General features: G+C 41.4%; 1 protein-coding gene across 1 annotated transcript in view; it reads left to right on the top strand.

Annotated features, from left to right (window-relative positions):
- Positions 1–14,643, top strand: part of zswim5 (zinc finger, SWIM-type containing 5) — a 64,981-nt gene extending 50,338 nt beyond the window's left edge. The window contains exons 6-16 of the mRNA XM_084911832.1: positions 481–657; positions 822–998; positions 1,547–1,693; positions 1,783–1,920; positions 5,011–5,162; positions 5,917–6,019; positions 6,296–6,431; positions 7,113–7,270; positions 7,382–7,545; positions 8,168–8,249; positions 8,871–14,643. Of these exons, the coding sequence (XP_084767958.1) occupies positions 481–657; positions 822–998; positions 1,547–1,693; positions 1,783–1,920; positions 5,011–5,162; positions 5,917–6,019; positions 6,296–6,431; positions 7,113–7,270; positions 7,382–7,545; positions 8,168–8,249; positions 8,871–9,733 (2,297 nt within the window). The 3' untranslated portion in view covers positions 9,734–14,643. The remainder of the gene's footprint in view (positions 1–480; positions 658–821; positions 999–1,546; positions 1,694–1,782; positions 1,921–5,010; positions 5,163–5,916; positions 6,020–6,295; positions 6,432–7,112; positions 7,271–7,381; positions 7,546–8,167; positions 8,250–8,870) is intronic.
- Positions 14,644–15,249: the final 606 nt, after the last annotated feature.

Genomic DNA, 15,249 nt, shown 5'->3' with positions numbered 1-15,249 from the left:
AGGTCAATAAGAACACTTCCCGGGTGAGCTGGGGAGATCATGACACAGACACAGACAAGAATAACAGCCAGACAGTCGGAGTGTGCTGCCTGATTTTTCTCTGATATGTGAAAGCCTGCCAGTTAAAACGCACAGATTTACTTAATTTTTTTTTCTTTTTCTTTTTGAGAATTGTTGCAGAAGAAGAACTGCTGAGTTTTTAAAAAGCTGGTAAAGTTTTTCAGGACAGCAACCACCCAGATAGTTTTGAATCATTAATGCAGTGTTCATTTTCTTGCTTAGCTTATCAAGTAATTTACACTAGGTCTTAGTGCAGATCACCTTAAGCCTACTTTCTTCTGATTGGCTGCCCCTGGTAAACAAATTATTTGAGTATTTGGTCAGTATAGTTTCAAAGACATGACCATATTAGGGATACACCCCCCTCTTAAAAGCTTCTGTTATTAAGAGTCTGACATCTGATCCCCTTACTGTTCACAGGTGCATTGTGGGTGTGTGTGGTGCTAAATCCTCACTGTAAAAGCGAGGAGAAGAGTGGTTGGTTGAAGCAGCTGAAGAAGTGGGGGGACATGGACATCTGCCCACTGGAGGACGGCAACTATGGCAGCGAACTTCCCAACATTACCAACGCTCTGCCGCAGAGCAACCTCGCCCAGGGTCAGCACCAAAACCACAAATGTGCACACATTAAATTCTGAGCTTACTGCAATTGCAAGCAAGAACTGATCTGAATTAGCAGAAAGATTCTACAACTTAAACAATATAGACTGCATGCGCCTCGTTCCTACCAGTAACCATGCTTTTTGTGTGTGTCGCATCAGACTCTCTGTCCAGGCCGCGGAGGACTGTGTTCAGTCGGGCTGTTGAGGCCTGCGACCTCCACTGGCAGGACAGCCACCTGCAGAGGATCATTAGTAGCGACTACTACATGTCTCCGTCCTACCAAAGAGAAGGGGAGAGCCTGCTGTTCAGCCCGCAGGGCCTGCCACTCTGGCTAGGTAGGGTTTCATTACTCAGGTCCAGGAAAAGCAACCGTATTTACCTTTTACATCATTTACAGTCTGTGATGTGTAAAAGTGCACATTCATGATTTAGTCAAATAATATAGGCTACAAACATGCACTGAGGAGCAGACAGTTTCTTCATTACAAGGCATCATTTTCAGGACGAATGACAGTGTTCGTGTGTCAGCTTGTACACACACAATCTCAGATTCAGCTAAAAGCCAACGCAAAACACACACACACACACACACACACACAGTAATTCTGCTGATATTGAGGCCAGTATCTGCAGTAAGCAGCTTCCAGCTAAGATCTGTCAGATTCTGCAACTTAAGCCAGCTATCAGACACACAGGCTTTCTGCTGAGACTGCACTGTGAGTTTGGATGTGAGTTTGAGTCTGCGCATGCCATTACTAACTGCATCATACATCCTGTAGTGTGTGTGTACGTGTGTGATTAAAGTGCAATGTGTGTATAGAAAGGAGTTTGTGTGCTTGTGAAGGTATCCTGACCTCATCTTATTTCTGTGTTCACCACACAGACCACGTCCCAACGGCATGTGCTCGCGTTGACGCCTTGCGCTCACACGGTTATTCCAGAGAAGCCCTGCGATTGGCCGTCGCCATCATCAACACCCTCCGTCTACAACAGCAGAGGCAGATGGACATCTACAAACACCAAAAGAAAGGTAACAGCATTGTTGGCTCTCTGGAGAAAGTGCAGCGTCTCAACTGGTGATTCTAATGTCGGTCTCTCCCCCTCCTGTACCTTTCTCAGAACTTCTCCAGAGGGGTGTTACCTCCACCACTAACCTGGAAGGCTGGGTGGGCCATCCGTTAGACCCGATTGGCTGCCTGTTTATCACGCTCACAGAAACGTGCCGTGTTGATGACGACAACACCATGGACACTGGAGGTATGAAAACAAAGGCACCGTCCTTACCCTTTTTATTGTATTCAAGAGGTCATCACAGCTGGGTGTCTAGTTTGATGGCAGTTTGCAGTTCGTTGATCACAAAGATATACAAGTATATCTTTGAGTATATGAGGAACATGTCAAATTAAGCTTTTACTGGTTTGTGTGCTTTACTTATTGGATTTAAATAGGACGATATTTCTAAATAAGTAAGAGCAAAAAATAGCTAATAATTATGATAAAATGGCTAATAAACAAGTAATGGCTAAATATTTTTCACTACAAGGACGTCTAAAAACCTGTTCATACAGAGAAAGGTGCTGAGTCATTATTGTTGAAAGTATACTAGACTGTGGTGTACAGAGTTTAACTGCTGAGGCAGCATGATTGCATAGAATATCTTTACAGTCAAGGGCTATAAAAGTGAACTCCTTTATGGTTAGAAGACAGACATTGCTAATACTGAATGAAAAGCCAAGTGTGACTTTTTTTCCCCCTAATTTTCTGAACCATCCCAACTTAAATATCTTTTCTGTAAGCCAAATTCCTAGGTATTTGTAGGGCTCAGAAAGAGTTATGTGGGTGCCATTTACAGTTTTAATTGCAAGGTAGTTGAAGAGTCAGAGGTAGAAGTAGATCATCTAATCATTATCTGTGGATCTAAAACAAGTCTGTGATTAAAGAGTGATGACTTGAAACTGAAGATTGCAGACTGAAGGTTAAAGCCTTGGGCATATAAAACGCATGACTAAAACTAAAAAGAATGAAGGCATACACTGAAACATAGCTTAGAAGTAATAATATAAACTGCAGTGGACCTAGGATAGAACCCTGAGGCATCCCATTTTTGATTGTAAGATAGCTTCAGCAACAGCTCTCCTTAAAACCAGTTATAGTTTGTGGTGTAAAATATGATGGACAGTCATATCAAATTAGAGAGTCATATCAAATTCAGAGATTACGCTGCACACAACTGTTTCTTATCCAGTTTGGAGACGGCAGTTGTGTACTGTAGCTGTAATATGTGTAGGAAGTCAATACAGGCACATAGTTCTACATTAATTAGTGATTTCTTAATTTTTTTGGCTGAGAAGTTTAGAAAACCTCTGCTTTCATGTTGAAACATGCATTTGAAAAAAAAAAAAAAAAGATTCAGTCTCTTTGCGTCTGCTGTTTAGTCTGCATCACTGTTGAGCCAAGCTTCTATCCAATACATCTACACAGCAAACCAACGTCTTAACATGCACCTTAGCAAAATACATACATACCCATGAGTCAGAGCCCAGGTTTCTTACACAACTATACAAAGAGCCCATTTACGAAACGCAAGGTATAATTTCAGGCCCACATCACCAGCTGATGCAGTATATAATTCTAACCAGAGGTGATCGGGTTCACCAGCAGTGACTCATCACACAACAGACGCCATGGTCTTATATGAGGACTAGGCACTATTGTGCTGCAGGCAGCCATAAACTAGGAGAGCATGAATGGATTGGGCTGGAACACCCTGCTCATTTAGTCCAGACCACACTCCTGTGTGTTCATGTATTTGTGTGTGTGGGGTATGTATAGAACGTATCACCATTTGCATTTTCTCACTGCCCAGGGATTTCGTTTTTTCCCTTTTTGCACCAGTGGCTATTGCAACTGAACAGAATAGGGGTTGGGTTTTCTCATTGTTACCAGGCTACAGGGAACTATTGTCAGTTCAGACAATGCTGACCACTGGCACACTCATCTCTGTGTGTGTGTGTGTGTGTGTGTGTGTGTGTGTGTGTGTGTGTGTGTGTGTGAGAGATAGATAGATAGATAGATAGATAGATAGATAGATAGATAGAACAACAGAAAGAATGATTGTTTTGTGTTGTTTGGGGAATTTGAGGAGAGTGGTATGATAATTTTGTGTGCTTGGGAGTATAGCCTGGTCACCATGTTTTCATTCCCCATGTGAGACAGCTGGGAACATCTGTTGTAAAGTGGGTGGATCTAGACTATGTCTAACCCAATCGAAATACGATTCCTTCTCTGGCCTTTTCACATCAACCAATCAATCTAGAGGGAGAAGAAACAACAGCAAGTTGGCTAAGGGGTTAAGTCTGTAAGCCCAGTTTCCACTTTTCTCTAGATTACTACACATATATACACACATCCCTAGAATAAACAGGATTTGGGGGCGGGGGGGATCCTCTTGCTCAGGCGGGATTTAAGCAGAACGATGGGAGGGGGAGCAAGAGAGAACAAATGGGCACCAATCAACAGCTGAGGCTCTTGTGGCATCTGTTCTCAGTTATAATTGTCAAGCATTAGTGTAGGGCAAGGAGCCATCTTACATATGTGAACAACCTACTGTCATGGGCACACTGATATAAATGCTATATCAGTGTGGCTTATATAGTACACACAAATACAACAAAAATCTGTGTTTTTTTTCTGCTATTGTTTTATTTTCCTCTTCAAATGCTAGTCCTACAACAGATTATAATTTTTTTCTTTTATATACTACTAGGCAGATAAAAGTGGTTTTGGTTCATATTGTGATAATTTTCTATTTTCTACACATTTTAAATAAAGGTTAAAAGCATCCCAGAACAATCTTTTATGTTTTATGAAAATCCTTCTGCTGGAGTTGTTGTATTGATAAAACCAGAGCAATATTATGTACTTTACTTTTGCTTATGCTAATGTGCTAATGGGGTCTAGTGGAGTTTCTCTAAATTAGCCAAATTAAATAGCTTGTAGACTTCTAAAGTGAGTTCGTTGAGGCAGTTTGGGATGTTTTTGTGCTGTGAAGGTAGTGTACCATAGCAAAAACCTAATCTTCTCTTTGAAGTAATAAAGCTAAAATTAAGAAGAAACTATATTTAAAGCTTTTTCCCATTTAGATTATAAACAAGGTGATTGGAAGCTGCTAGGGCAGCATGTCAGTATTGGATAAGATGGACTTCTGAAACTTTGCTGTTATGAAAGGAATCTTTGCTGAGTTGGTGTCTTTGTTTTTCTGTCTCCTTGGATTTCTTATCATTCTGAAACCAGTATAGATGACGTGAAGTTAATGACTTACATTTTTGGGGGAATCTTTCCTTTTAGACTGTGACCCCAGACCTCCAGTTTACCATCATGTGCCAGTGTGGGGCAGTCCAGATGCAGGGGAGTCCTACTTGACTCTGGCCTTAGAGGTGGCTCTGATGGGTATGGGTCAGCAGAGGATCATGCCCGAGGGACTGTATGCCCAGGATAAGGTAATAATTTAATATCACCTTAAAATCATAGAGAATATAGTAGAGTGACAATCCTTGAATTGCTAGTGAACACCGAAATACACCTATGGCACACTTTTATTATATAAAGAGGTTTGTGTAAATTTGTAGATGTCACCATCGCCATCAGTAAATCACTGTAATTTATGATTTTGTTTAAAGTAAATGTCATGGAAGGAGAGGGAAAAGGTCGTAGCATTTGTTTCCTGAAAAACAAGCAGAAAGCCACAGTACTTAAGTTCACTGTGATTTAAAATAAATCCATGGAACATTTCTTTGTGTAAATGCTAATCTGCTTTAGAGGGCTTAACACTACTGCCACAGACCTTTCCTAATGTCACTGGAATTAGCTGCAGCCTCAATGTTTCAACCAAGAATTGCATTTAAAACCAGTCACATGCACACACAGACCTTTTACTAGATTTTTTTTCCAGTGAAATAAATTTCTATCATCTGTGCTGTAACAACAGATGTGAATAGATGCCAGTTTGTAAGAACGTACTGGTCATTTAATGTCCTAAGGTCAAAACCCTTTCTTAGAAAGGTATTAAAACTCTTTTGATCTTTTCTGTCATATCATTTTTCATGCTGGTGGGTTAATACACATTTTTTTTCTTGAAATTCTTGAAAGTAGTTGAATTCCACTGAAAACACTTAATAGCTAAATGGCTACTTCAGAACTGAAAATGTTCTTATAGTTAGAGTGAATGCTATTTGTGTCTTCAACATGTTCTAGGTGTGTCGTAATGAGGAGCAGATTGTTGCAAAGCTTCAGGAACTGGAGCTGGACGATCTATTGGTTCAGACCCTCCGGAAGCAGGCCATACAGCTACTAGAAGGTACGGTGTCTGCAGTAAATTTTATAAATTTCATTTATTTATTTTGTCCAATATTAAGAACATTCATCAGATATTGAAACCTGCACGGTTTTGAGTCCAGAACGTGAAAGGTTTTTGTTGTGACGGTTGTAAAGTGTAGCTTGAAAGCTTTGACTTCAATATTTATTCAGTGCAAATCACAATCGGGCAGTGGAGTCCATACCTAGCACAGTGGTCTCTTGTGGCACGTTCTTGAGACAGAAGGTAAAGAATATTTTGTTTTTCTCTTTGCTCCAGCTGGCCCATTCAGCGGTCTGGGTGAGGTCATCCACAGGGAAAGTGTTCCAATGCACACCTTCGCCAAGTACCTGTTCTCTGCCCTGCTGCCGCATGACGCAGACCTGGCTTATAAAGTGGCTCTCCGCGCCATGAGGTCAGACTCCCCTTTCACTGCAGCTTCAAACAGTTATTGATGAAAAGTATTTTATGTTGCGTGTGTAAATGATGGTAATTTTGCCTTTACGCAAACAGGGCCACAGTAAAACGAATAAGGGCCTCTATTTCATGACATGGCTTTTTTAATCTGAATAGTATTCCAAATTAATTCAGAAGATATGACCTAACGGTTACTTTGTGACAGCAAAAGATTTAGTGCCACATATAAAATAGCCAACTAGCTATTTAAGTGTAGCCTGCTCACAGCTGCTATGCATCTGCAATATGCTTTGCAACCCACCTCGACACCTTCTTTTATGCTTTATCTGACGTACTCTGTGTCGTATCTGTTGTCACTGACGCCAGCTCTGTTCTGTGTAGCTATAACTTCTTTAGAGGTATTGGTGAACATTTGGGTTGAAAGTTGAAGTTTTTTATAGGGCTGTTGTATTGGCTGAGTGCACAGAAGTAATTATTTTTGTGATGCTTTGGTAATGTGTCGTGTTAAATTGCCATATGTCCCAGCATAAAGTTTGACATAAAAGTAATACGGTTGCACATACTGCAGCTGTAACTGAATGCATACTCAGAGCCATATTTTAGTGTTACTCTTGGAATAAATAAAACATCAGGACAAAGTGCCATCTGTCTAAAACAGATCTTTTACTACATGTGCCAGGTTGCCAGTTCTGGAGTCATCGGCGGGCTCCGGGGATGTCGGCCACCCTCATCACGGTATCTCCATAGTTCCGAGCAGATACCCACGCTGGTTCACACTGGGCCACCTGGAGTCACAGCAGTGTGAGCTGGCTTCAACCATGCTCACTGCTGCTAAAGGTAACGCCAGCTTATTGAATGTCCGCTCAGATGTTACTCAAACAGGCAAAGCTGGCTATTGAGGCATTTCTCCATCATGATCTTAGTTTGCGTTGTGTTTTTTGCTTGCAGGTGACATGTTGAGATTGCGGACGGTGCTGGAGGCCATCCAGAAAAACATCCACTCCTCTTCCTTAATCTTCAAACTGGCCCAAGACGCCTTTAAGATAGCGACACCCGCAGAGAGTCCACCCGATATAACCCTGCTCAACGTGGCGCTGGAGCTAGGACTGCAGGTACTGTGTATGTGTGTGCATGGAGAGAGTGCAGTCGAAGTATGAGGGCAAGTCAGTAATTTTCACAGATCATTTCACCACAGCAAAGAAAATCAAATCAGAGCACCGATCGCCAGTCAAAACATGCAACGGTTTCCTTCACCTTGTCATTTTTTCCAGCCCTCTGCTGCCCCACTACAAATTAACAGCAAAAACATCACACAGAGTCTTACCGTTGTTGATGAGAAGAAACCACATAATTAAACCTTTTGGGTCCCACAGTAAACACAGAAAAGTCCTCAGATCATCAGGCTGCAGTGACGCTGTGGCTTCCCCCGTCTCTTTCTGCTGGTATTTAGAGTATCGGCTGAATTCCTGTCAGCAAAACTGCTAATAAAGTGCTCAAAATGGAAGGGTCGCAAATCATCATCTGTGCAATTATGAGCATATTCTGGTTACATCTGTCATCAGAGGAGCCATGTGGTGCCATGCAAACAGCTAAATTATGAAAATCACACACTACGCAAAAATTCTTTGATTTCCAAATGCACGTATTCATGAAAACTGCCAAGAGGGTATAGAAATGTGTAACGGTTCAATGGCGCTAACAGAGCGCATCATGTTCTCCTTGTGTGTTTTGCAGGTGATGAGGATGACTCTGTCCACTCTGAACTGGAGGAGGAGAGAGATGGTTCGCTGGCTGGTAACCTGCGCCACTGAAGTCGGTATGTGCATCCGTTTTTAAAGCGGATTCATGCTCTAAATACAGCCTCCGTGCTGCGTTGTGATCTTCAGTAAGTTCAGCTTTACAGCTTCTTTTGAGCTGAAGTGTCTTGTTAGTCTAAATGAGGAGGGATGAACGATGTTTTCCCAAAAGAGATTCCCTCATTTGATCTTTGAAGACAAGAGGGGCTGCATGACATGTTGCACCATCAGTTAAGAAGTCAGATTTATGCCTCCATAATCTTTTTAAGAATAGAGACTAAAATTATACCAAGTGTAATGAAATGATTTAATGATTTTAGTAACTTTAGCAATTTGGGACGATTATAGGTCGAGGTACACATGGCTTCATTTTCCAAGTCCTCCTAACTGAAAAGCTGAGTGTGAAGTGCCGCTCTGTTTTCTCTTTCCTTAATCCTTCATCTCAGTGCACGGTGCTATACAGTCGTTTGGTAGTGACCACCGGGCTGCTGTTCATGAGGCATTTGAGTGTACCATATAAGCTATAGTAGTGCTCACTCTACATCTGGACAGCACTTCAAAGTGCCGAGCTTGCTGATGTGAATAGTGAGCAATTCTGGTCACAAGCACTGAATGGTAAATCTCTTTTCTCCTCTCATCAGGTCTGCGGGCACTGGTGAGCATCTTACAAAGCTGGTATACTCTGTTCACGCCCACCGAAGCCACCAGCATTGTGGCGGCCACGGTCATGTCCCATAACACCATCCTGCGCCTCAGCCTCGACTACCCCCAGCGGGAGGAGCTTGCAAGCTGCGCAAGGACCTTGGCCCTGCAGTGTGCCATGAAGGACCCCCAGAACTGCGCCCTGTCAGCTCTGACGCTCTGCGAGAAGGACCACATCGCCTTCGAGACGGCCTACCAGATCGTGATTGACGCGGCGTCGACGGGCATGACCTACTCGCAGCTGTTTACCATTGCGAGGTACATGGAGCACAGAGGATACCCCCTGCGGTCGTTCAAGCTGGCCTCGCTGGCCATGACACATCTCAACCTGGCCTACAACCAAGACACTCACCCAGCTATTAACGACGTGCTGTGGGCCTGTGCGCTCAGCCACTCGCTGGGGAAGAATGAGCTTGCGGCTATTATTCCGCTGGTGGTGAAGAGCGTGCACTGCGCCACGGTGTTGTCTGACATTCTACGGCGGTGCACTATGACTGCGCCGGGTCTCGCTGGAATTCCTGGGAGAAGGAACTCTGGGAAGCTGATGTCCACGGATAAGGCACCGCTGCGCCAGCTCCTGGACGCCACGATCTCGGCGTATATCAACACCACGCACTCTCGGCTGACGCACATCAGTCCACGGCACTATGGAGAGTTCATAGAGTTCCTGAGCAAAGCGCGGGAGACTTTTCTGCTGGCACAGGACGGACACATTCAGTTTGCCCAGTTCATAGACAACCTGAAACAGATCTACAAGGGCAAGAAGAAACTGATGATGTTGGTCAGGGAGCGCTTCGGCTGACCTTACTGACCTTCTCTCACAGAGACCCTCTTCTTGGGGGAAGCAGTTACACTTCTGTGTTTCTAATTTAAGTTTTATTTCTTTTTATTTTCACGTATTTTGAGCCATTTGCTGACTGAGGTTTTATCCTGTTGTTCTCTTTCTTGAATGTGAACCAGGAAGTGTTCGCAGTACATTGCTCTACTTCATTAAGACTGCAAAAGGGGGGAAAAGGTTTGAAATGTCAACTAAGCAACTAGAAAAACAAAGTATTTTGCCCTCCTACTAATGTTAAATTTAGTGTTTAAAAAAAGGAAAAAAAGTCAAAAGAATGTGACTGCAAAAGCAAAACAAACTTTAGTTTTGTGGGGGTACATGATGATATGAAAACCAAATGATTTAGCTGTATGTACTGTTGAGCCAGAACATGCTTTCAGCTGGGGTTAAGACGAAGGAGAGGTTTTCAGAGTGGAAGAAGCATGTTATTCCCAAAAAAAAATCCACTGAGGTCAAAAACACACATAGTGTTATTGTCATACCTCGACTGTACTGTCAGCTTTAACTTTTTGATCAGAAATGTCCTCTTTGTTTCATTCAGGGCATTTTAGAGTAGAGAGGGCAGAATACAGAACTCCCCATGTGGTCTCTCTGTGGGGGAAGTCAGTACCTGCAGATTTAAAAACCTTCACCTGCTGGTTTCTGACAAATATCTAAAATAGGAAGTCCAACGATGCTTCACAGGGTGTGTGTTTTTAAATCCAGACGTCTGACAGTGACGTTCAGGCTGCTGCTTTAGCTAAGGTAGGGTAGTCGAATCTCTATATATAAATACAGTATATCTGTTATGCCCTCCTATAAGCTTATTTACAGTGACAAAATACAACTGTGAGAACCGGTGGAGTCTCATCCACTGCACTGCTCTTCAGCTATTTGTGGCCAAAACCTTTTAAACGTGCAAGACTCCAGCACCCACTTCACCATCACTACATTGAGATTTAGTCAGCAAGCAATATAAATCAAGCCTCAGCTTCGTTTTTATCACTAAAAACAAGTTCACTTTCTGGTGTTGTGCAAAGAAGCGTTGGAACCTGTTGGGGCCTTGTTGATTTCACTGACTGTTAGTTCTGCATGTCGCCGAAGTCCCTTTTCCATCACAAGAACTGGAAATCAGATGCATTACCTCAAAGGAATGCATCCTCAGCTGGTTCATGATGCTGGCTCAGTAATCATTAAAACCGCAGAATGAAGTTTGAGTTCTGTGGTCATGTGTCTTAACCAACATAAAGTGCATTTCTTGTAGATGTTACCATGCTAGTTTTGCTAAGTTGGGCTTAGAAACATCTGCAAATGTTTCCTTTGGCATCATGTCTCATTGTGAAATTTGGCTTAGCAATTGGTTTTTAACTGCGATCATTTCAGCTCAATATTTGAATGGGTTTAGTCACCAGAACCACCTGTTTAGGTTTAGATGAACATCGTTGTCTGGGTTCAGATACCTCCACTAACAACACATTCCACTTTGAAACAAAGTACTAAAGGCAGAGATGCCAAAGGTTCCATACAGAACATACTGGGAGTAAGACAGCGTGTAGTGACATGTTGTAGTAAGAAAACATCTCACATTATTCATTAATTAACATACAGTTTAATTTATGCATACAGTAAATGTGACATGCCTGCAATGACTATGTCTACACAGAGCCGCCACAGTGTCACTTTATCAGAAACTAGCAGTGTTATTTATGACAAATTTGAAAGGGACTTTAAATGGGGTTTGAAAAAATAATGAAAATTTAATACAATTTAGCCAAGTGGGTGGGGGGATCCATCTATCCATCCATCCATGCAGTTTCATAACAACTTGTCCACTTCAGGTTTGCCGGGTTGCTTGAGCATATCCCTGCTGTCATGAGTGATAGATGGGGCACACCCTGGACAGGTCGCACTCAAATTCACACTAACTGCTATTTCAGGATGACCAATTAATGTCTTTGGACTGTGGGAGGAAGCCACACCACCCAGAGAGAACCCAGGCAACAGAGAACGCATATAATGTGCTAATGTCAGTGTGCTGTTAGCTTATTATTGCTGCTTGATGATAAAGAGATTTCAATAATTGTATAAAATTTTATGATTATATATAATATTTTAACCAGATGTGACCCTCTTTGGATGAGAGCGGGAAGTTGCTTATGCTAGCGCTGGCTAGCTAGCTTGGTTTAGCGGCATGCATTCATTAAAATGAAAACAAAATCTACTCCCCAGAATCTTTTAGTCCAAGCAAAATTAAAAAAAAAGAAAGACTAGAGCTGCAACAGACTAATTTTACATGTAATATTTGGCTTGTTGGGTATTTTATCGTAGAACTGCAGTTTGTTGCCCCACTGCGTTGGCGTCATTAGTTAGCTTTGTTTTTAGCTTACTCTGCTGGTCCCACATTCAATTCAATTCAATTTTATTTATATAGCGCCAAATCACAACAAAAGTCGCCTCAAGGCGCTTCATGGACAAAAATATTAAAGGTATTCAAGTAGTGTGTTCAGAACCACTGAAAACCTAAATAAACAAAATTAAAAAGACATAAATATAAAATGTTAAATATCAGGTGAGCAGCAGTAAATAGACTAGCCCCGTCATCTTTCCTTCAGTTTCTCGGTCTTGTGATGGAAAAGACGCAAAGTCAACTGTGAAAGCTGCTGGTCATGATCATCATCGACAGTGAAGATGAGTCCTCCTTGACTTTCTCACAGGGCTGCAGTGCAAACTCAAAGACTAGAGTTTACTTGATGACTTCATTGTATGTATTTGAGACCACATATCTTGGCACAGGAAGCCGTTTTCTCTTTATGGGGGATCTCCATGCCCCCTTTTTCTTACCCAGTGGCAAAGTGTTGTTGTTAACGGCAGTAATGCAGTACAGAAAGAGCTTGAATCTTTTGCTGGTCAGACTTAATGTCATCGTTTAAAGCACTTCACACGAATACCTCTTCAGTGCGTTCCTGCCTGCTTCAGCATTTATTTATTGGTAGAACACTTTTTGAATGGAGGAACATTTTCCTGTCTGCTTTTACATTCCACAAGAGCTACCTTCACCCAAAACCTGGGTAGTCAGTCACAACTCTGGGCCTTTACTTTCTTTCTCTCTGTCTTTTTTTGTTTTGTTTTTGTTTTTTTTGGATCTGAAGAAATGCAGATAGAAGAATGGGAATGAAAAAAGGAAAACTGAGCAAAAAGAAGAGAGGCTAAACTCAGTTCTCAGGGACACCACTTAAAGAAACAAAACAAAAAGTAGTAGCATTTAGCATTTAAGATATTGTAAATACTAAAGTGTCAATTCAAAAAATTGTAAAGTTATAATTATTTATGATGTATGTTATGGTTTTGTTCTTTGTTTTTATGATTTTGACGGGGTGTACTTGAATTGTTTTGGACAGGGGTGTTTGACAGCTTTTTTTTTTTTGCTTTTTTTTTTTTTTGTAAGAGCAAAGACTTCAAGGCATTTCTCAGGTGCTCCTGTGTACATTTCTTTCAGTTTTTGTTTTTTGGCTTTTTTTTTTTTGCAATAATAGCTATTATTATTTGTATTTTATAGAAGATGGGGGTTGGGGGGTGTTTTCCAAAAGTGAGCATGTTATTTGAAGTTGAGTAAAATGAGGAAGGCATTCATTTGTAAACGGATTCTTACTAAACCTGACTATGCAGAACCACTTCGATGGTGTTGTCCCCTCTTTAATATACCCCCTTAAAACTGAGTGCAGAGACCCAGTGGGTTGAACCACTATTAATGAGGACGGGGGTGTTGCGGACGAAAAGGAGACCCATCACGCTTGTATTTGGACAGTGCACAGTGGCCGGCCTGTTTCCGCTGCAACGTTTAGAGGAGACGAAAAAGCGAAAGACGGTGGAAAATGCCTTTCTGGTCGATCAATGTACAAAAGTTGTTAATTTTTTTATTTGTTTTGTTTGTTTGTTGGTTTTCTTTAATCAGGACTAAAGCCTTCAGTGTCTTCTCAGAGGTGTCGTATTGTGCGGCAACACTGTGGTGAGACGAAACGATACGCAAATGTCTAGAAACGGCAACTGTACGAACAAAAAAAGAGACGGCTTGTGGATGACCTCGTGCTCATTCCTTCTAACTTTTTTTTAAAAAAATGCTTTTTCAGTTCCTCTTCACCTCATTAAACTGGCTGAGTTCAGGTCTTCTATAGTTTTGTTTTCCCCTGATGTTCTTGAACACCTCGATCCCTCTCGCACAAGGAGCACGTTGGATTTAAAGCCAGTTGCGTTTAAGTGCGACTATCCTGAAACACGTTGACATCAGTGCGCTACAGTAGCTTGCAGAAAACGAAATAAAGCTGCGAGGTTTCTACATAATGAGGATAATGAAATGACACATTGATTTATTTTTTTTTGATAATATATTAGGAAGATAATTTTGCCGGGGAGCTCCAGTCGGCTGCCTTTATGTAATGCATTCACTGACAGCATCGCAGCAAAGTTTTCCTTGCTTTTCTTTTCCTTCTTTATTAACTAACTCAGCCAGTTCCTGAGCGTTTTTCTTTGTTGTCCCCGTCTGTCTTTGGTTTGTAGGAGAAGTACTGTTTGCTGGTAGAGATCTAGTTCACCTACTGTTTTCCCAGTTTTTGTTTTTGAATTCTTTCCAACTTAAGGGATATTTGAAAGTGTTTGTTGCCTCTTTGTGCTACTGATTATGAAAAGGTATCTCCAGTATTTGTTGCCACAGAAGTATCATAGCTTATCATCAACACCTTTTCTTTTTTTGTAATTTTTTTTTTTTTTTTTGTGCGACTTCTTGAGCTACTGTCTATAAAGCGAGAATTTATTACTATTTATGTAACGCTACTACCATTTTATATTGATTTGTGTTGGAATCTCAGTGCTTTTCTATGAATAAAGTGTGAAACACATTACCAGGATGTTGTTTGTTGAGCCAACATACATTAGTTTAAAGTTTGCCGGCGGACACTCTTGAATTATTTAATACATCACAAAAGATTGAAAAGCTCGGCATAGCGCAGCCATCTTTAAAGGTTGCCCTGTTAGTGGAAAATCCCCTTCACTGACCTCAGGACATTGTCAACACAATCATGGAAACCATTATGGCGGCGTCTCAGTGAAAGTTAACCAGTTCGATAATGTACTCATCTAGCAACAAATCAATTACTGCCTACTACACCTATGATGAAGCTAGATCGACGTATTTAGTTGTACAAAGTGTATTATTTGATCCTAAATTATTACTTGGTGATATTTAAAAACCCTCCAACCATCTTAAATTGTTTATACCTGGAACTGTTACCAATACATGCCCAAGTTAATTAATATTTTCAATTCAGTACTAATATCGTCTTACTAGTTGGAAATTGCACAAAATTGTTTTTGGAGGTTATTCCTAAGAGAAATCCCATTATGTTCATGTATTTCCCCCCCAAACACCAGGTTCTAATGAATGAGCCATTCAAACTGGTCTGACCTGAACTCAAAAAGGTTGATCAACATGGGACAGAATATGTCGT

This window comes from Perissodus microlepis, chromosome 18 (assembly GCF_051167445.1).
Source record: "Perissodus microlepis isolate ML-2025 ecotype Zambia chromosome 18, ASM5116744v1, whole genome shotgun sequence".
Classification (NCBI taxonomy): Eukaryota; Metazoa; Chordata; class Actinopteri; order Cichliformes; family Cichlidae; genus Perissodus; species Perissodus microlepis.
The sequence above is the reverse complement of the archived record's forward strand: the minus strand, read 5'-3'. Positions and strand labels throughout refer to the sequence as shown.